Source organism: Xiphophorus hellerii, chromosome 24, assembly GCF_003331165.1.
Source record: "Xiphophorus hellerii strain 12219 chromosome 24, Xiphophorus_hellerii-4.1, whole genome shotgun sequence".
Lineage (NCBI taxonomy): Eukaryota > Metazoa > Chordata > Actinopteri > Cyprinodontiformes > Poeciliidae > Xiphophorus > Xiphophorus hellerii.
Window position 1 is genome coordinate 13,173,693 of NC_045695.1, and position 20,810 is coordinate 13,194,502.

Genomic DNA, 20,810 nt, shown 5'->3' on the forward strand with positions numbered 1-20,810 from the left:
TTCAACAGGAAACAACTGATCAGGTTCATCTTGGTCACAGCTCTGAGATCAGTCTGACTGCAGCCTGGAAACCATCTAGTGGATGTGCTGCGTCACTGACTGCTGCTGGAGAGAGGCTGGAAACACTCACTGATCTGCTCTCTCCTTCCTTCTTCTCTCTGCAGGTTCTGATCTCTGTGAAGTAGAAAATGGTCTCAGTGTCCTGCTGATCCTCAGAGGTTGAAGCTGCAGCAGTTTGAGTCTTTAGAGACTCTGACTGGATCATGATGATGACCTCTGACCTCCAAGGTTTTCCTCTCGTTTATTTTCAAGAGAAAATAAACGAGAGGAAAACAATATCAGACACTAAATGACAGACAAGAGTCTGTCATTTAGTGTCTGATATTGTTTGTCTCTTTGGATCAATAAAGATCCAATTCAAACTGGGCTCCATTTAGAGGCTTCATGGAGTTTTGATCTGAACTGGATTCAACTGGAAAGTTTATCTTTTTTCTCTCTGATTCATTTTCATCCTGGAACCAGAAATGGTCTGAGAATGGAAACATGGGAATCATTTTCAGTTCAGCTTTGAAGCCATGAAAGACACTTCAAACCTCTTTTCTCTGCTGCTTCTTCCTTCTGCTGACATGAAAATGTTCCTCAAAGCTCCACAGATAAAAAGATGCTTTACTGGAAACTGCAGAGAAACTTCAGCTTCCATCAGAGAAACCAGTTTAACCAGTTTAGAACTGGATGTCCTACAGAAACTCTGATCTTAGAGCAGTTTTCAGGAACATGTGGAACCTGGAAAAAAAAAGATTTTATATATTTTATGTTCATTGTAAAAGCTAAATCTTGAAGTTTTACCTCATCATTGAAATAAAGTTTTAAAAAAATCTTTGTGTATTTTTTATGCAGCTGACTGTGTACACATATAATAACTAAACCTTCATTTTAATCCTCCAGGCCATTTTTGCTGTATTATAAGTTTTCACATTTAGTTTCACAGCTTAAATGAGTAAAAGCAGAAACATCTCAAGTTGATTTCAGCTTTAAGCTACTAATTTAGCCAGCAGTTTATTTTTGCAGTATTCAGACTGAAGATGTTTTTTTAATAAAACAGATGAGAATCAATCTTTTCAATCAAAACTCGATGAATTAAATCAGCTATTGAATTAGAATAATAACTTGTATAAAACTGCCATTTCTGTCTGGTTAATGGTGCAGCAGATCCTGCAGGGGGCGCTCTGGGGCCTCAGTGTTCAGGTCGGTTACAGTCTCATCTCCCAGACTCCTGAATCTTCTGGTTCCTTCCTGAAATGATTTCCTGCAATAAAATGTTGGTTGGAAATGAGCAGAAAACTGAGAAAAACCTGAAAAAGTTCAAATCTGACCTAAAGTTTTACAGCTCAACTCATACAAAGGAAAACATGAAAATAAAGGTGTTTATTGTCACCTGGAAGGAGGCGGAGCCTCAGGTGTGTCAGCTCTAGTCAGGTTTGGATCAGAACCGGTTCAGACTCCATGCAGCAGCAGAGCAGCGTCTGGATCAGGTGAGTGTTCACTTCTTGTTTTGCTGATGTTTTATTTACAATGTTTCAATGTGAAATTAATCCACAGCATAAACAACTAAGCAGGTGTAAGTGAACCAGGGTGTGATATTATTTAAAACAATGTTGTTGCAAGGAAGTAAATTTGGTAAGACTTTATTTGAAGGGGTGCAAGAAAAAAGAACATAGGATTCTTTATAAATGTTGAATTAGGTTTGAATTAGGTCCGCTGTATTTTATATTTCTGTTTTTTTGTCAATGTTTTTGTAGCGATCTGGACAGGTAATGTCCTGTTCTGCAGTGCCGGGGGGCCAGACGGGTGTAAAGATAATTTTCTGGACCCGGACTCAGACCTCAGAGACGCAGAGTGATGGATCCTCTGGGGAGTCAGAGGCAGGAGGCTTAAATGAAGTGAGCTCTGCTACGTGAGCGCTGAGGATTAGAACAAGCAGAAACTATTATTAGTGGTTTATTGTGTTGCTGAGCAGAAACTTGGTGCAGCTTTGGCTATTTTATAAAAGTCTTTATAGATAAAACTGAATCTGATCAACTTGAAAATCTTTATTAATTTAATGAAATAGTCATGGAAAAAAAATCTTGAAATGTTTAAACATAAATAATCTTTAAACTGAAATGTGAACTGGTTGTTATTTTCCATTTATTTCCTGGTAGTGATGATCAGACAGGATTCTTCTCATTAGCAACACACCTCTGCTGTGAGAGGGGGCGGAGCCTCAGGTGGGTCCGGTCCAAGTTCTGGAGAATCGGGTCCAGTTCGTTCCGACTCGGTTTGTGTGAACAGAAGGAGAAGCAAAGATCTGATCAGGTGAGTTTTAACTCCACATTCTTCTGGTTTCCAGTCCTGACTGGGTTTTCTCTCTTTGAGCTGCTGGACAGAACCAGAACCAGAACTGGGCCTGGTTCTGGTTCTGGTTCTGGTTATGATGCTGAGCTGCAGCACCTGGTTTCAATCAGGAACTCTGATTTTCTCTGAGTTTTCATCTGTAACCCAGACAACAAGCTGAGTTTGCTCCCAGTTTCATAGTGGAGTCAAACTGGTACCAGTAGGTTCTGAGTGTTTGTGGCCCGGCTGAGATATCTGGGTTCCTGATTGGTGGATGGAAAATATTTCAATATGAAGTCAATAATTTATTGATCAGAGAGGATTTCTCTGGGCTTTTATCAGTAGAAAATCCAGATTGAATCAGACATTTTGGATCAAATGCGTTACTTTATGGACTTTCTTTAATATGGAAAACTTGACCTCTTTCTGACCATCGCTCCATTTCTGAGTCTTTCTGGTTTTAAATGTTTGCTCATTAGAAAATCATAAAATTGTTGGTTGAATCACAGCAATAATTTCCACAGCTGTTTGCCAACTTGCTAGGAAAGTTGTTTTATGTATTTTATATTTGAGTCACTGAATACAATCACGGACATTTCAAACATCCATGTTTTTCCTTTACTCTGATTTTGTTTTAATGAGGAAAATCAAAGTCCCTGGTGAATTAATGAATGAAACGTATTCATACCCCTTTAAATTTCTCACTCTGTTTCATTGCAGCCATTTGCTAATCTCAGAAAAGTTCATATTATTTCTCATTAATGTATACTCAGCATCCCCTCTTGACAGAAAACATACAGAATTGTAGAAAGCTTTGTAAATTTATTAAAAAAAGAAAAACTGAAACATCACATGGTCATAAGTATTCAGACCTTTTGCTCAGTAGAAACCCCTTTTTAGCTTGTACAGCCATGAGTCTTCTTGGAAATGATGCAACTAGTTTTTCACAGCTGGATTTGGGGATCCTCTGCCATTCCTCCTTCAGAACCTCTCCAGTTCCATCGGGTCGGATGGTGAATGTTGGTCATAGAGTTGGATGCAGGCATGCATAACAAATCACATTTTATTTTAAATATATTTACATTTTTCAAGAGTACATTGCCAATATACTATTACAGAATTGTACAAATTGTCAATACATTCAAAATTTGCAGACAACATGCTTATGAAAATTAGTACAATGAAACAATAGGTACACTTTAGAGGAAATGTGAAAAATATTTAACCAAGGACAGAGTATTGTTTTAATTTAATATCACAGTATTCCAGTATTATTGCAAACATACTGACATTTCTCCTTCCTAAGAACAGTGAGGATCAACGGCAGAACATTCCCATTCACTGCACTTTACAGAAACCTACAAAAAAGAACATTTGTATTTTAAAGAGTACAGAAAAATGGCAAAGAAAAAAGTCTGACTTACAATTTTAAGACGTAGCGGACTCGCTGTGCATGTGACATCATCAGAACTGATGATGATTGGGACCGGATGCCTGGGCTGGGAAAACATTTCTAGGTTACTTCTTTACCTGTTTATGTTAGAAGTAGAGAAAATAGTCAGCAATATGATAGAATCAGTTGATGTTGAGGCATCAACTATGAAGCTGTTTTCAGTGAGGTCTTAAGGGAGACAATCTACCATCAAATCTTTCCATCCATGATCTGAACACGTTGATCCCTGCAGGGTGGTGAGGGGGGCCGGTGGGGCCCAGCTCCAGCTGTCACCAGACGAGAGGCGGGGTTCACCCTGGACAGGTCACCAGTCCATCGCAGGCACTGAAAGCTAACAATGAATAAAACGTATGAAAGAGAAATGATAAATTAACAAGGAGAATAAATGATGTCCAATTATTTTAAAATCAAATCATGTTTATTAATTGCAGTGATTTATAATTGCTGACGTCAGAGACTCAGAACCTGGTTTTAGAGGAAGAATTGAGCTGAATCAGGAAAACTGAAGTATATTTTGAGGTTGTCAGTAACATTCCTCTGTGGGATCCAAAAGTCAAGATTCTGAGAGTAGCGTTGTTGTCTTGTAATAGGAAGGGCGTAGGTTCGATTCCATCTTCCTCTTGCCACATGTCAACGTGCTTTGGCACCACTGTTTGTATATGTTGGACCTCCCAGCTGTGGTGTTTATCTGTATATGGCAGCCTGAGTCTGTTGAATGTGTAGGTCACTCATAGCACAAAGGCTTCAGCCTGGATGTATTATTGAGTTTTAAATATATAACAAGTTTTCAGACTCTACACTGGTTTCCAAAATATAAACTCTCCAGCTTTTATTTAGCAGCTGAACCAAAATCTGCAAAATAAAAATCCAACTGTTTTGTCAGTTGATCCGAATCTCCGAGCGCAGAGTGTCCTTGCTTTAAATTCACTTAAATGGATCCATGATTAGCTGTAACAATAGATATTTGAGAAATATTTATTTTAGAGGTAAAAACAATACAGTAGGTTTTTTTTTGAATAAATGTTAATAAAATATTGTCACATGGACATCCAGGTTGTTGAATTGTACTTAAAAGTATGTATGTGTATATATGTTGTAACAGATGGTAGACTAAAGTAAATTAAGAATTTTCTAAATTAGGTATGACGCAGATTGTTTATGGATTAAATCTTATGCATCCTGGAAACAAATCGCCAGAGAAGCCAGGACGAAATTAAAGGGTTTTTGCTCTCAGGAAAATCTGGATGAAATAAATCAGCAGATCCAAAACAGTCTTGATAAAGTGAAACAGAATTATGAGTTTTTTCAACGTAATTCTTTAAATACTCCAGATATTGTGCAGAAACTAGATGCCTGTACTATACTAACAAATGAGATTTATGATCTTGTGTGTAAGCGTTTAGAAGGGGGTATTGTTGAAGAAAAATTTAATCAAGAAGTTGAAAAGGAAAGAGTGCGAGAAGTCTTAAATAGAGACGAATATCAGTCTGTTTTTGGAGAAATCTCTACTGAATGTTCTTCATGTACATGTGGTTCATCAATTACCAGCTCCAAAGTTTCTCAAGGGCGTGTAATGGCAGAAGCTGATCTTGCGGCTAAAAAGGTACAAGTTAAATCCATGTTGGAGATTGAAGCTCAACATGCGAGAGTCAGTAAGCTTGAATGTGACTGGAAGTGTCATGAGTCCCAGATTATGGCAGAAATGAAGCAGAAGGAAGCTGAAGTGCTACAGCAGCTTGATGAGGAGAAGAGCAAGTTAAAGGTAATGCAAACAGATATGGAAGTTAAAATGGCTGCAGCTCAGCTTGATGTTTATAGCAGACTAGAAGATGGGGTAGAAGGGGAAAATCTTGATTTTAAGCCTGAGGTTAAATCAGTGCAAATTTTAAAACACCCAAGAAAGTCAGCTGCAAGGGCTGCATCAATTCTACCACCTCAAGCTCTGAGATTCCTGCAGTAAACTTGGCTGAAGCCTTAACGAGCTCATTGAGTTTAAGTCGCCTTCCTGTTCCTGAACCTGCCATATTCTTAGGTGACCCTTTGAAATTTGTGGACTTTAAGATATCATTTGCAACTTTAATTGATTCAAAATCCATCTCTGTTGGGGAAAAATGTTGTATTTGAAAGGTTCTCTCTCTGGAGAAGCCCGAAAGGCTGTGGAAGGTTTCTTTTACAGAAGCTCTGAGGATGCATATGAGGGTGCTTGGTCAGTTGTACAGGACAGATATGGAAACCCATTTAGGGATAAACTTATGTCCTGGCCAAAGATTGCACCAAATGATCCATTATCTCTCAGAGATTTTGCTGACTTTTTGAAAAGTTGTGAAGAGGCTATGCCTCAAGTAAAAGGACTGTCCATCTTAAATGATTGTGAAGAAAATCATAAGATGTTGAAGAAATGACCAGACTGGGTTGTACGTAAATGGAGTAGAGTTGTTGTTGAAGTGCTTGAAGCGTGTGGAGAATATCCATCTTTTGAATGTTTTTCTAGATTTATACAAAAGGAAGCACGTATAGCATGTAATCCTATTGCTTCTCCATTTTTGTTAAAGTCTAAAACTTCTTCAAATGATCTTTCCAGGAAAGCTAAGACTTTTAATACCAGTACGGAGTTCAAGAAACAAGAAACTGGTCATGTTCTGAAATCTAAACTGCCTTGCTTGGTTTGTACAGACATATCACACAGTGTTGCTAAATGTCCCAAATTTGCAGTTAAATCAATGGAAGACAAAAGATCATTTATATATCAGAACCATCTTTGTTTTGGATGTTTAAGGAAAGGCCATTTATTGAAAGACTGTAAAACGCGGCATGTTTGTGGAGAGTGTAGACGACATCATCCTACTTGTTTACACAAGGACAGAGTGAGATGTCAGGATGTTGGTCAGCAGTTTTCAATCTCTCCAGAAGAAACAGCTCAGGTTTCTCACAGTGTTTTATCTCATGCACTCACCCGAAACATTTCTGCCACATCAAGTATTATTCCAGTTTTTCTGTCCTCTGTGAAGGATCCTGGGAAAGAAATACTTACTTATGCACTCCTTGATACTCAGAGTGACTCCTCCTTTGTTTTAGAAGATCCGTTGCATTTTGTTTGGCCAATCACGATTTTTAACGTCTATAGACACAATTTAGAAAATGGGCAATTTTTGCAGTATTTCTGAAATATAATTAGATTTCAAAGACCAACATCACATTACTGTCATGCAAAAGACCTTACAACTGCATCTACTATTTATTTATTTATTTATTTTACCTCTGTGCTTTTACTCTAAAGTGAAAGAAAATTTGTTCTTAAGTGAACAATTGTTCACTTAATTTATTACTACAGGTACTTCAACTGCAAAGGCCAGATCTGTTATCTATTTTGGGTTTACCAGAGAAGATACCAGAAAATAATTCACAAAGTAAAATGGCAAAATAATAAATACAAGGACTTTTTTATGATATTGAATTTTATTCTTTTAAAGAGCTTCATTTTCCTTTTTGTAGTTTTTTTAATGTAATGCCACTCTCGGTGAAGGCATTATGTCCTTTTTGTAGCCAACAACTTTTATTACTCTAACTTGATAAAAAATACAGTTCAAACATTTAATTTCCAAAATGTCTACGGTGTGCTATGAGAAAAGATTTCAACAATAACTGAAGGAGGGAAAAAAATAAACTTTTAAATCTGGAGTGTTTTAACATTTCACAGAAACAAGAAAGATTCAGGCTTTAAGAGCTAAAATCTTAAAACCTTGAACAGTCAAAGAAAACAGCCAGGTCAGCTTAATTTGCTGACAGGAAATAAGAAAACCTAAAATGTTTTAAGAAATGAACTTGTTTTCTGGACCAATTGGAGGTTCTAGAGGAAGAATTCTGAGAAATCAGTGTTTTAAAAATTTATATATATATTTCTCTGACTTTGTATTGCTTTTTGAGGCTCTAAAAACCCCCGTGTCGATACGGTCAACCAGTTTAATCATTGGGTAATTAACCATTCAGGTAGCAAGGGACCAATTGCTCAAACAGATGTTGCCTGGCATCTAGAGGGATGACTTAACAGCCAAAGAGGTCCTTATCTTCTGCTGAGTCATGAATAATTAATGTGTTGTGTGTGTGTGTGTTTTTTTCTTCCAGTGTAAGTTGATCATTCTCCATTTGATGAGACCTGAAACTTTTTCACCTCACCCCGCATGAGGACATAAAATGGAAGTCTGTATTTAGTTTGTACTCAACTTAGCGAAGGGGCTAGTTGCTCACAAAGGCTGCACTCTATCTGGTCCGCACAACTAAAGGGCACCAGCACAAATCGGTGTGTTGCAAAATCAGCAGGAAAATGTCCAGAGTATGCAAAGCAGTGCTCAACCTCAGGGTCGGGGGAGAGGAGGGGGAACCACATGGAGAAGAAGCAATTTCCAACTGAAGAGATTTCATACCAACATCTGATCATGAGCTATTCAAGCTTGTCAAACCGTCACGTCACTTTATGCCCAAGAATCAGCGATCTGTACAGCTCAGCAAACCATCAATCACTTGGCAAAATATTAGAAAAAGCTGTATACTGTACCTTCATATTTAGGGTGATATGAAGGAGTATTTTCTAAGGTGGAAGAATGAGATGCTTCTCAGGCACCGCATACTGTATGCTGTCCTGCAATATTACGATAAATCTGCCCTGCATAACATTTAAAAAAACAAAACAACTCAGAAATATAAAGGTCAAACTCATCATTTTGAGCTTATTGTAACCTTAGGAAGAGATGGAGCTTCAAATGTTCGAGAAGAAAAGGGAAACGGCAGAAAATTACTTGTTAGCATTTTTTTTTGTCTATCATATTGTACATGTTCAAAAAGTAAATAGGACAATTTGAAGGTGATTTACAGAACATTGGGTCATGTAACACTGTCGTTTGAAAAATGGATTTTCTGTGTCATTCATGTTTTAAGATATTCCTGTACACAGATATTCTGTACTGTTTTTGGTAGATCGGGTTTGCATACATCAGTCATCTGATGTATCATTGTGGTTGTGTATATATGCAATATATACAGTTATCATTTTTTAAAACCTTAAAAAAAACTGTTCATCTGGACTGAAATGGGTTCAGATCCAAACTGATGAAACTTGAATTATGGAAGATGCAGTTATTTTTGGCCTGTTGGATAAACTTTTGCTGCTCATACATGATGCATATTTCAGTGATAACTTAGAAAGTGTTGTTGGTCCATGAAGACCTGTAAAACTCACCAATCATGCCTTTAACCCACTTCTCAGATTTAGCAGGGTTCTATTGTCCTACCATATGTCTGGATTCAAATTTCTTTCTTTCTGTCTTTTTTATTAATTTGTGAAGCAGTGTACAGAAAATGTCTGACCTGTTACTTTCTAAACCTTTAATTCAGTTCATTATTCCAAGTTGGGAAGCGTTTGGCAGCTCAGAGACGGCCGTCGTTTATCTCAGTCTTTCCAAATGTCCCAATTCAAAGGTACCTCAATTCAAGCTTGAAGTACCTGGAGACCAATCAGAATTGCCTGACATTTTTCCATACTAAACAGAGCAGACTGGTTGATAATGTTTTCCAGTTGAAAATGAAGTGAAATCCACATGGCTTGATTTCTCCCATTAAAAGAGTTTTTTTTTTTCTTGTGCTTTATAAAACTTCTGCTGATTCCAGGAGCATATGAGTTTGTCCATGTAAATATGTCTATTGTCATCCAAGTCTGATGGGGTGAACATGTGTTTATGATGTAAGTCAGTCCATGTATTTTGTCTCTTGAGCAGTTTTCCATCTTATTTGCAAAAGGTTATTCTGTGTGTGTGTGTGTGACAAAACCAGATATGCTTTTGGAGCGTACAGCGGGCCTGAATGGGGGAAGCGAGTGTTTTAAAGCAAAAGCTTGGTACGTCAAGGAGATTAATGTCCTGCTATTGTCTCCAGCTCTCATCAGAACACTTTTATCTCCAGAAAATGACGGAGCTTGCACTTTTCATTATGTACGTTAGGTAGCGAGCGGCGCTTCACGCCCCGTCTCGGGCCCTTACTTCCCCTTTCACAAAAGGATTGCTATTTGGGGTGAATGTGAATTTGGTGTGTGTGTGTGTGATTTATACATGATTAAAACTTCAGTATTTGGAGAGGAGTCTGTGTGTGTTGCTATATGCAGGCCTTACTCGTCATTTCTGGCTTCTGAATACTAATTCGACACGATAATTGATGTTTCAGGACTTGCAAATATGGATCTGGAGAATATGGATTACTCTGGAGGGGCCATCGATTGTTTAAAGTGTCTCTGAAAAATAGGATGGCATTTGTTTTTAATTCTTCCTTCCAGACACATCACTGGTTTTTTTGGTCATGTGTACTTAGTATTAAAATGATGCGGAAGCAACACACATCAGAGAATGAAAATGTTGCAATAGGTACTGTATATGTATATATTTTTTCCATTCAATGACTCTATTTAAAAAAAAAAACAATCTGACCATCAGAGAGGTTAAATTCCTGAATTAAAATTTTGTTTTGCTTTCCTTCTGACACAGCAAAATCTTTCTTGGCATAATGTATGCTGTGAATCATGACCACACCATGCATCTAGCATACAGACTCTTTAATGAACAGAGAATACTTAAAGTAGATTGTTAACTTAAGTTAACCTTTTTACCTGGTGAAGGCTTTTACTAAAAATTTACCAAGTTGACACCATAAATATAACTCCTTGTGCCGGGAGTTATCATAAAAGGGGGCAGTTCAATAAATGTGATTAGCTGAAGGCGGCTGGAAACACTGAAAAACCATCTTCAGCCATCCCTTATTGAAATTCAAAAATTATTTATTGATTCCAAAGGGAAATTAAACTTACCTCATTAATTCAACTTCTTCAAAGAGTTGGGTGTTGGCATTAAAGATCTTTCCTAGCGGTATGTCTGAAATCGAATTTGAAGAAGCCTCTGACTGAAGACACCATTTTTCCAGGACACTCATGAAGCGGATGGTCATGGTTGTCCATAATTTTCTTGATCCTTCTTTGCATTATCTCCAAACGTTATACAGTCGACCCCAAAACATAACCAGCATTCTTTATCAGGATTTTGAGCCTCTTTATTTTTCTGGGTCTGATGCTGCTACACCAACAGCTGCCTGCAGAAGAGATGAGACCTTTAGATTCCTCAAAAATTACAGTCTCCTCTGCCCCTTCTTGTAGACGGCCTCCCTACTGCATCTGCAGTCTGGTGTTCAGGTGAACACGTCACGGTTGCCAGTTGCTTGGATGGCACAGTGGATAAAGACTGAGCTTTGGTCCCGATGGTTCTTAGTTCAAGACCAGCATGGTTTTAAAATTTCACAAGAAAAACTGACTATGCGGTATTTGTATAAGTTCGATCGTCAAGGTTGCCAGTTGCTTGAATGGCACACTGCATAAAGACTGTGCTTTGGTCCCGATGGTTCTTAGTTCAAGACCAGCATGGTTTTAAAATTTCACAAGAAAAACTGACTATGGGGGGGCGGACACTCTTCTTGCCCTCCCTCCGCTCCTCCTCCCCCCCCTCCCCCTACTCTTCTTGTCCCCCCTACTCTTCTAGTAGTCTAGTCAGATCATGCCGATCTGCGTGAGTCAACCGGACACACACAGAAAATGACAGCCGACCATATGGACCACCGGCGGCGTCCTCGCACAGGTCCAGTTCATCTCCTGCTGATGCTTCCAGTTCTTCTGGGTTTCTGCTGCTCAGCTTCTGATCTGCTTCACTGACAGCTTCAGCTTTTCTGTCTGGACCAACAGATGATTGATTTGCTGCTGGAAACGGAGATGGTGCAGCAGATCCTGCAGGGGGCGCTCTGGGGCCTCAGTGTTCAGGTCGGTTACAGTCACATCTCCCAGACTCCTGAATCTTCTGGTTCCTTCCTGAAATGATTTCCTGCAATAAAATGTTGGCTGGAAATGAGCAGAAAACTGAGAAAAACCTGAAAAAGTTCAAATCTGACCTAAAGTTTTACAGCTCAACTCATACAAAGGAAAACATGAAAATAAAGGTGTTTATTCAGCTCCTCACCTGAAAGGGGGAGGAGCCTAAGGTGCTTCCAGATGCTTAAAACACTAGAAATGCTGGAGTTAGTCCATTTTGACATAGGCTGGAGATAGTCCAAATGACCTGAAGGATTGCTTTTGTTCTGTAAATAAATAAGGCCATTACCTTATAAGTACCCTGGTAATGGCCTCAACGCATCTCACAGTTGCACAATTGTCCCTTAGACTTAGACTGGATAATGCAGCACAACATCATGGATCAGCTGCAAAAGGTCACATCTCTCCAAAAACACTTCATGTATGCTTCAAAACTAGACTGAAGAGCATTACCTACAGGAGATCTGATCTCCTGTTGGTATCATAGATACCCACCCCCAACATGGACTATTCACACTCCTACCTTCTGGCCTGACGGTCAACGACCACATTTACAATTGAAGAATGGATGCTAATTTGAGCCATCAGTCGTTGGTTCTTTTGGCACTGTTTCAGTAAGTCTGGGGAGAAATCGAAAACCTAGTACTCCTATTAAAGTGTTTGAACCAGCACAGCTGCTCAGTGGCGAATCCATCGACCCGAAGGTTTTCTGCACTTTCATCCCACGGGTGGTTTTCATCAGAGCAACATCTGAGTGGTCTCCTAAGAAACTTCAGGAAGTAATGTTGTTAGTAGTAACTCTTAAATCTGATAAACTTCTTCCCTTTGTTGTTTGCTGGCCATAGATTTTAACCACATCTATGGTAGTGAAATAGTTAAAATCCTAATTTACCTCTAACGATGATTGAAGCTTCATTATTGCTTTAGAAAGTGTATTAAAGGTAAATGTTAACTATTTATTTTACAGTTTAGCGGTAAACGAACTACGTCTCCCGTCATGCTTTGCGCTTTATCTCCCATAGGAAGTAGTGGAATCCAAAAAGTGTTCCTCCCATCATTTGGTGAAGGTGAGACTCCACACGTGTCGACGGTTTTAGCTTCTCTGTTCTCTCTCTTTTTTCGTTAGTAATTTAGTTTTTGTGCAAACTTTGCATGTTTTTCTCACTGTGACTCCACGCAGTGTGTGTGTGTGTGTTAATGTTTAGTTGGGTCACGTGTCCCCGCAGCTTCCACGGAGGGTCAGTCCACCCACGGAGAGCGGGGAAAGCACAGCAGGCGAAACGGGCTGCGAGTAATTCTTGGTTCATAACAACAGAGGTTGGTAAATTTTGTGCATGTCGACGTCTTTTTGCTGCTAGATTCACTTTAAAGTCAACAATATTTAGAAAAGAAACGATTAAAAGTGATGGATGCAAATAAAACCTTCATTATTTTCTAGCAGCATTTTAAATCTGCTCCCAGCTTATTAGATGTACTTTTCTATCAGTTGGTTTCAGGAGGTCACATGAGTCCAGTGACTCCAATCAGAGTTGAACATGTTCAGCCAGGGTCCAACACTGGACTCTCTGTTATCCCAGAGATTGGCCCGTTTATCTTTACTCTGTTTCTGCAGTAATCTGGGGCTCCACATCAATGCCGATTGTGTTAAAAGTCCAGTTTCGTTTTTCTTCCATCTCCTTGGTTTGATCTCTACGATTTCATCGGACCTCCATCCCCTGGAAAAGGTCACGGCTCTTCCTGCTAAAGGTCAGCGCTTGCATAATTACACGGTGGCTTCACACGGTGAGAGAAAATCCTCCTTCAAGTCGAATCTCTTGTGGTTCCAGTTGCGATGGCGGAGCGGGTTCTGGTGGTAGGAGGCGGGGGACGGGAACACGCGCTGGCCTGGAAGCTGGCCCAGTCGCCCCGGGTCCAGCAGGTTCTGGCGGCTCCCGGAAACGCAGGAACCGCCAGCTGCGGCAAGATCAGCAACTCTGGTACCTGAGGGGCTGTTGGACCTGCTAACTGCTCAACATAGGATGTATTTTAGCTGAAGTCACTTGACAGAATTGAAAAACAGAGGTGAGCATCTGTAGCTTTCTGTTGCGTTTCTGCAGAGGTGTCGGTGAGCAACCACAGCATCCTGGCTCAGTTCTGTAAGGACCACCACGTCGGTTTGGTCGTAGTCGGACCCGAGGCGCCGCTGGCAGCAGGTGGAGTTGATTCCAGTTTCTTATTGTGGGATCAAACCTCAGGCGGTTCTGACCCGTATCGTCTCTGCAGGTATGGTGGACGATCTGACGGCGGATCTTTTCTTATTTCTATAGACAGTCTTTAAAAACAGATAAAAGTATTTAAATGACATTAACAGCAGCAGCATAATATTGTATGTGTAATACATTTATTTACAGATTAATTCAGTTCTACAAAAGACTGCAATTAACTAAGTAATGTTACGTACTAATAATTTCAAATTTATTAACTTTTTATATTTAATTTTTCCTCTATTAGCCGCTTTCATCCTGCTTGATGCTCCTATCGCAGGTGATTGAATTTTATTTCAGACACATTTTTATTATTTATATTTTTTCAGGCCTTGAGTCTCAAAATTTCCCACAGTGAATCGTTTTTGGAGGATTTTTATAGAATAAGTTTTATTTTCCATGTACTAACCCTGCAGTGACTCTTATTTAACATTAATGTAAGCTGATTTGATTTGGCCTGATAAAAGTGAAAATGAGATCAAATAAACTGCAATTAATATGAAGAGGAATATCTGTAGTTGCGATAGTTCACCACCAGAGGGCAGTGAGCGCTCATAATCCTCCATCAAACGCCTGTTAAACTGCAGTTTGTTCTGCTGGTTTTCTGCTGAATCCATGAAAAAAGCTGCTCAGCTTCAGATCTGCTTCACTAACAGCAAAACAGAAATACTGAAGCTTTTCCATCTTCACTCTAGTTTTTTCACTCTGTTAAATCTAACTGAACTATTAATGTTTATTCAGATGAATCAAACTTTGGCTCTAGAGGAAAACACAAGTTACGTAACTTCCTGTGGAAATAGAAACTGAAACCAACTTTGGTCTCCTTCAGATCAGCCTCCATTTTGAGCTGCAGGATGGAAATAACTTGCTGACTTGTTACTAGAGGTAAGTGTTGCCGCTCCGGGTCCCTCCGTGTCTCTCGGCTCTCTGGAGCCTTTCTAACCGATGAACCCACCGAGGCTTCCCGGGGCCTCAGTCACCTCGGCCTGGGTCGCTCGGCTCTCATAGGGCCTGGTCCCCGCAGCAGCGCTCTGTTTACTTTATTGAAGGCCTGATCTAGAAAGGAATTAGATCAAATGAAAAACTTTATTGTGAGACGTTGCTGCTTATAAAGTGATGCTAAGTGAGGCTACATTATGCGACTATAAGTAACAAAAAGAGAAATATTGAACACACTATAAACACACAGCTCAGTTACTGCGCAGTTAACCTGGTGAATGATCAGCTATGATCTACCATGACAGCAGCATCTAAAGCTGATCTGTTTGTGTGGAGCAATAATGAACTTTTCAGATTTAATCTAAATAAACTGAGAACTTAATGTAACTTTTACAGTCCATCAGTTCTTGCTGCAGCGACTCTCTCTGGTGTTTTAACCTAAAAAGCAGAACTAAAACATTGTAAACTAGTTTCTCTGCTTGTTGAAATCAGCAGGAAGTGAATCACATCACTCCGTCCCTCATCAGTCTGGGGTTCAGCAGAAACTGATGTTTCTCTTGTCTGTGGATCAGAACCGGCTTTAAGCCGTCCACAGATTTCCTCTCTTCCTCCTCACTGAGTTTGATCTTTTTCCAGGTTTTCCTCTTGTTGCTCCTTTCAGCAGGAAGAAACTCTTTGTTTCTCAAAGCTCTGCTGGAAAAATGCATCCAGATCCAGACTGACTCTTACCTGAAAGGTTGCTGTGTTTAGCAATCAGTATCTGCAAAATCGGAATCGATCAGCCAGAAAACTGCAGTCGGTTCAACCCTAAAAATAACAAAACTTTTAAATGGAGCAATAATAATAAAATAAATAATTTCACAAACATTTTAGATCAGTTGTAACAAACTAGTTTCTAACTAAAAGAGTTGCATTAATGTGTCTCTTTATTTTGAAGTTCAATCAGATCAATAGACTAAATATGTTTCAGGCCTCGCTGAGTGTTTGGGGGCTTCATCCCCCTATTGAAGCAGCTGTTTACCCATGATTCCTTGCAGTGGGTCCAGCTGGTACCTCAGCTGGATGCTGTGGTCCCTGAAAGCTGCTTTGTGTCTCTTGAGCTGAGAGGAAATCCTGCTGAGCTGCACACAGAGGCTGACATGTTGCTGAGATCCCAGCTGGACCCGGTTCTGTCTGGAGGAGAGCTGTGGACCCGACCTGAGCTGCTGCTCCCTCAGAACCTTCTGCACACTGACTCCCTCCATACAGAGCTACAATAGAGTCATGATGCGTTCAAGTCCACTGGGAGCTAAATAAGTTCACTAGTTCATAGGAAATGTTCACTCATTCATTCAAATGATTCACTCTGATCCTCTGAACACATGATGGGAACCAGCTTTCTGCTTCACAGGACAGTTACTGGAACCGGATCACTGGACTGACTGGTTCTGGTTTCTCTCTCCAAACGGCCAGAAGATGAAAGATCAGGACAGAGCAGAACCTCCAGGATCCATCAGTCCATCTATGAGGAGTGACCGGTCCAAACGAGAACCTCCTAATTTCAGTAATGAACCTGGACCATCAGACAGAAAGTAAGAAACCATTTTCTAACTGATTCATGTGAATCTATAGAGATATAAAATAAAAGATATTAACTGGTTGATCTTCAGTGTTTTAATAAACAGTAACTTAATTTTCTGAGATATTAATTTAAAGTTAGTCATGAAGGATGTTGGTCAGTAAATCAGAGTTTGAATGAAAGTCTGAATGAATCAATGATGAAAATGTTGCATGAAAACAAAAACAACCAACAAGGTGAGGAGCAACGACTCAGATTGTCTCTAAACCCAGTGAAGCACTGGAGCTTCCAGACTGGGAACACTGGTATCAGTCATGATACCAGATATGATACAATGAAGAACTTCACACCAGAGATCATCAATGATCTCCGGTTCTGTTCTGACCCAGTTCTGGTCTCTAGTTTGTGGTGGACCTTCATGAACATGTTCAGCTCCAGCCTGTTGATAGTGAAATATTTCACTGATGAAGAAATGTCTTTACAGGAGCTGTGAGTGTGAAGAAAGACCCAGAACAGGAGCTGAACGGCCGACAGCCAATCAGAGCAGCTGTTCTCCAGGTGAGACTGAACTCCTCCAATCAGAGCCTCCTGTCGTCTCTGTTGGACCAGATCCACGTCTTTAGTTGAGATTTGGAAATTTAAGGTTTAAAAGTCTTTTAGTGATCAATTATTTCAGCTGGTGTAACTGGAACTTATGTGCTGGTGATGATAAAGAAAGGAGAAAAAAAGTGATGAAAATGTTTGTTAATCAGTCAATATTTTCATCACAATATTCACCAATAATATTGAGAGTTAACAGCTCCTTGATGACCTTCTATCAGATCGCGTCTTTAAACATTCAGAGATAGAAGGTCAACTTGAGAAGAACCAAACCAGAGCAGACAAGGACTGCAACAAAATAGATGCTGTGATGAAGAAGAACAGAGAGCCTGCAGATTGATGGTCAAACATCTTCAGCACATGGATGAATTGAAGGTTTCAATTAATTTCCGTTTTTGGGATTGCTTTTTCTTATATTGTGCCTCCATATCTGGCTTGTCTTTATTTATTATCGTAGCTGCTTCAGGTTTGCTTTTGTTACATTGTGCAGCCGTGTTTCCTGGCCTATTCGCTCGTCGGTTTACGGGTCAAGAGTGGCGATTTCAGCTCGACCTGACCGAGTCCTGTGAGCGTGAGATGCTGGGTGTCTGGGGTCACTCTGGAGGCTATATGTGCAGCAGCCTCTTGGTCATCCCCAAATACCTTTGCTGGGTTTTACAGGGTTAACTGGGCCACCTTTCACCTGGGATCCTATCCCAGTGAGGTGGGCATGTTTTCGGGGTTGTTTCTTTTCTGTGTGTGATTTCTCAGGACTCTGTCGGTAATCGTCATCCAGTGCTTTAATCACCGCCTCTGGCGGTCAGTAGGGATTCATAGAACCGTAGTTACAGTCGTGACTTTCGTTCTTCTTACCATGCAGAGTTTTTATAAAATTTGGGCTTTTTATTTATTGATTTACTTTTTTCTCATCCATTAAAGCTGATGCACAAATTGTCTCTGAGAATATCAAAAAATTATTGTTTTCCTTATGTTCAGCTGAAGTGTCTCCTCTCCTCTCTTTGTCTCTTTCTTCAGATTTTGATATTCGGTGTCAGAGTGACCATAAAGCGTCTCTGAAGAAGAAGTTCCAGAGTCTCTTTGAAGGCGTCGCTGAACCTGGAAATCAAACCGTTCTGAACCAGATCTACACAGAGCTCCACATCACAGAGGGGAAAACTAGAGAGGTCAACCAGGAACATGAGGTCAGACACATTGAAACAGCATCCAGGAAACAAGAAACAATCAGAAGAGAAGACATCTTTAAAGTCCCACCTGGAATTGATGAACCAATCAGAACAGTGATGACCATGGGAGTGGCTGGCATTGGGAAAACACTGTTAACACAGAAGTTCACTCTGGACTGGGCTGAAGGCAAAACCAACCAGAACATTGATTTCATATTTCCATTCACTTTCAGAGAGCTGAATATATTGAAAGAAGAAAAGTTCAGCTTATTAGGACTGATTCATAAATTATTTTCTAAAACCAAAGAAATCAGCAGCTTTGAAACGTTCCAGGTTCTGTTCATCTTTGATGGTCTGGATGAAAGTCGATTTACTCTGGACTTCAAGAAAAATCCGATCCTGACTGATGTTACAGAGTCCAGCTCAGTGGATGTTCTGGTGACAAACCTCATCAGGAGGAAACTGCTTCCCTCTGCTCTCCTCTGGATAACCACACGACCTGCAGCAGCCAATCAGATCCCTGCTGAGTGTGTTGGCATGGCAACAGAGGTCAGAGGGTTCACTGACCCCCAGAAGGAGGAGTACTTCAGGAAGAGATTCAGAGATGATGAAGAGAAGGCCAGCAGGATCATCTCCCACATCCAGAAATCAAAAAGTCTCCACATCATGTGTCACATCCCAGTTTTCTGCTGGATCACTGCTAAAGTTCTGGAGGATGTGATGAAGACCAGAGAGGGAGAAAAACTGCCAAAGACTCTGACTGAGATGTACATAGCATTCCTGGAGGTTAACTTCGCAATCAAGAAGGAAAAGTATGATGGAGGAAAAAAGACAAGATCAATCTGGAGTCCAGAGAACAAGAAGCTGATTGAGTCTCTAGGAAAACTGGCTTTTGAGCAGCTGCTGGAGGGAAACCTGATCTTCTATGACGAAGAGCTCAAAAAGTGCGGCATCAACATCAAAGATGCTGCGTTGTTCTCAGGAGTGTTCACTGAAATGTTTAAAGGAGAGAGAGGGACGTGCGACATCTCCGTCTACTCCTTTGTTCATCTGAGCATCCAGGAGTTTCTGGCTGCAGTCTACATGCTCCACTGTTTCACCAGCAGGAAGTCAGAGGTGATCAAGACGTTTCTGGGAGAAGAATACAGAGAAATATTTCTAGATGAGTTCATGAAGAAAGTCATGGAGAAATCCCTCAGCAATAAAAATGGCCACCTGGACCTGTTTGTCCGCTTCCTTCATGGTCTCACTGTGGAGTCCAACCAGAGACTCTTAGAAGATCTGCTGGGTCAGACAGAGAACAGTCCAGAAACCATCCAGAGAATCATCACCAACCTGAAGAAGATGAACACTGATAGAAACTCTACTGACAGAATCATCAACATCTTCTACTGTCTGGTGGAGATGAACGACGTCTCATTTTATCAGGAGATCCAACGGCTGCTGGATTCAGGGAAGGAGCTCTCAGAGACTGACTGTTCAGCTCTAGCCTTCATGCTGCAGATGTCAGAGGTTCTGGATGAGTTGGACCTGGAGAAGTACAACACATCAGAATCAGGACGACGGAGACTGCTTCCAGCTGTGAGGAACTGCAGAAAGGCTCGGTGAGTCCAGATGTTTTCATTGTGTGAATGCTGATTCAGCTCTATTGTCCTCCTGTTTCTTCTTCTTCTTCAAGTTGCTTCTGGATGTTTTTGGTCTTTAACTTCTTCCTTCATCCTCTGGACTATTTCAGCCATTCAACCATCTAAACATTCAGCTCATCCAGGACAGCTGCAGCTTCTGGTTTTAGACATTTTGATCATTTTAAAAATATTTATCTTTTATCAGTTTTCATGTTTAAATGAATAGAAAACCCTGAACTGTAGAAAAAAATCTATTTTGTCTGAAAGATCCAATCAGCCAGAGAGACTTTTACACTTTAAACTCCTCTTCACTCATTGAGCCGCTACTCCTTTTAGGATCTTTGTCTTTTTTTTTTTTATATAAAATCACTGTTTAGGTTTGATGGACACTTTAAAATAACCCCAATAATTGCTGCTGTTGTCATGGAAACCAGTTAGAAACTTAGTGAACCAACTTTTCCTCCTCCCACTAGTTTCCTCTGAGTTTGTAAATGAGAGCAAAATGTGGTGATTGTTGTCTGGCTCCAGAAAAAGTCCTAGTTTCTGTCAGATCCTCCCAAAGCTCTGAGAACTCTGCTTCCAGAGCTGGAACCATTTTCCTCATCAACTCTTCATCTGCAGCTTTTGTTGAAGCTGTTAGCCATGAAGACCTGGAGAGACATGAGCTTCAACTCTTTAGACATCCCAGCCTCTTCTAGTTACTGGAGAACTTTCACTGCTTCACCTAGAAAAATGGTCTAGTCCAAGTCTGAGCTGTGAGCAGTTTCTCCTCCTCTCCATCATCTCCAGTAGTTTCCTTCATCAGCTCAGTCAGCCTCTTCATCAGCTGCTTCAGCTCCTTTGAGGCTCTGATGCTGCAGCTCCATCAGATGCTGCAGAGAAAACTGAACTTTCCTTCACAGATGATAGAAGATCTTCAACATCTGACTGCAGCTGAAGGTCTGAGGACATGAAGCCTGGACCAG

The 20,810-nt window shown here is 40.3% G+C and overlaps 3 protein-coding genes and 1 long non-coding RNA gene across 6 annotated transcripts in view; all 4 read left to right on the plus strand.

Moving 5' to 3' along the window:
* The first annotated feature begins 1,884 nt into the window (after positions 1-1,884).
* Positions 1,885-8,177, plus strand: LOC116715998 (uncharacterized). Its single transcript, XR_004338334.1, has 3 exons — positions 1,885-1,940; positions 2,202-2,355; positions 7,949-8,177. It is a non-coding gene; the product is annotated as an uncharacterized LOC116715998 (long non-coding RNA).
* A 5,023-nt stretch (positions 8,178-13,200) lies between these two features.
* Positions 13,201-15,050, plus strand: LOC116715938 (trifunctional purine biosynthetic protein adenosine-3-like). 3 transcript variants are annotated; one of them, XM_032556709.1, is made up of 4 exons: positions 13,201-13,463; positions 13,544-13,693; positions 13,814-13,979; positions 14,790-15,050. In XM_032556709.1, exons 1-4 carry the CDS (start codon positions 13,253-13,255, stop codon positions 14,830-14,832), a joined length of 570 nt encoding a protein of 189 aa, XP_032412600.1. In that variant the 5' UTR covers positions 13,201-13,252; the 3' UTR covers positions 14,833-15,050. The 3 variants fall into 3 exon arrangements, with proteins under 3 accessions (XP_032412600.1, XP_032412601.1, XP_032412602.1); XM_032556710.1 differs by lacking the exon at positions 14,790-15,050 and adding an exon at positions 14,208-14,241 and having other exon boundaries at positions 13,207-13,463; XM_032556711.1 differs by lacking the exon at positions 14,790-15,050 and adding an exon at positions 13,980-14,158 and having other exon boundaries at positions 13,225-13,463; positions 13,814-13,909.
* A 3,287-nt stretch (positions 15,051-18,337) lies between these two features.
* LOC116715953 (protein NLRC3-like) lies at positions 18,338-18,997 on the plus strand (the record flags this gene model as incomplete). The annotated part of the gene is made up of 1 exon (XM_032556727.1): positions 18,338-18,997. A coding segment is annotated over exon 1 (660 nt), but the record flags the coding sequence as incomplete, so codon positions are not given.
* A 444-nt stretch (positions 18,998-19,441) lies between these two features.
* LOC116715485 (ribonuclease inhibitor-like) overlaps positions 19,442-20,810 on the plus strand; it is a 30,808-nt gene continuing 29,439 nt past the window's right edge. Inside the window, exon 1 of the mRNA XM_032555894.1 lies at positions 19,442-19,824. Coding sequence (XP_032411785.1) covers positions 19,565-19,824 — 260 coding nt within the window. The 5' untranslated portion in view covers positions 19,442-19,564. The remainder of the gene's footprint in view (positions 19,825-20,810) is intronic.

Coding starts and splice junctions, on each gene's coding strand:
- LOC116715938 (XM_032556709.1), top strand. CDS start 13,253: ATGTTCAGCCAGGGTCCAACACTGGACTCTCTGTTATCCCAGAGATTG. Junction 13,464..13,543: donor CACGGCTCTTCCTGCTAAAG/GTCAGCGCTTGC, acceptor TTGTGGTTCCAG/TTGCGATGGCGGAGCGGGTT. Junction 13,980..14,789: donor GACCCGTATCGTCTCTGCAG/GTATGGTGGACG, acceptor GGTCTCCTTCAG/ATCAGCCTCCATTTTGAGCT.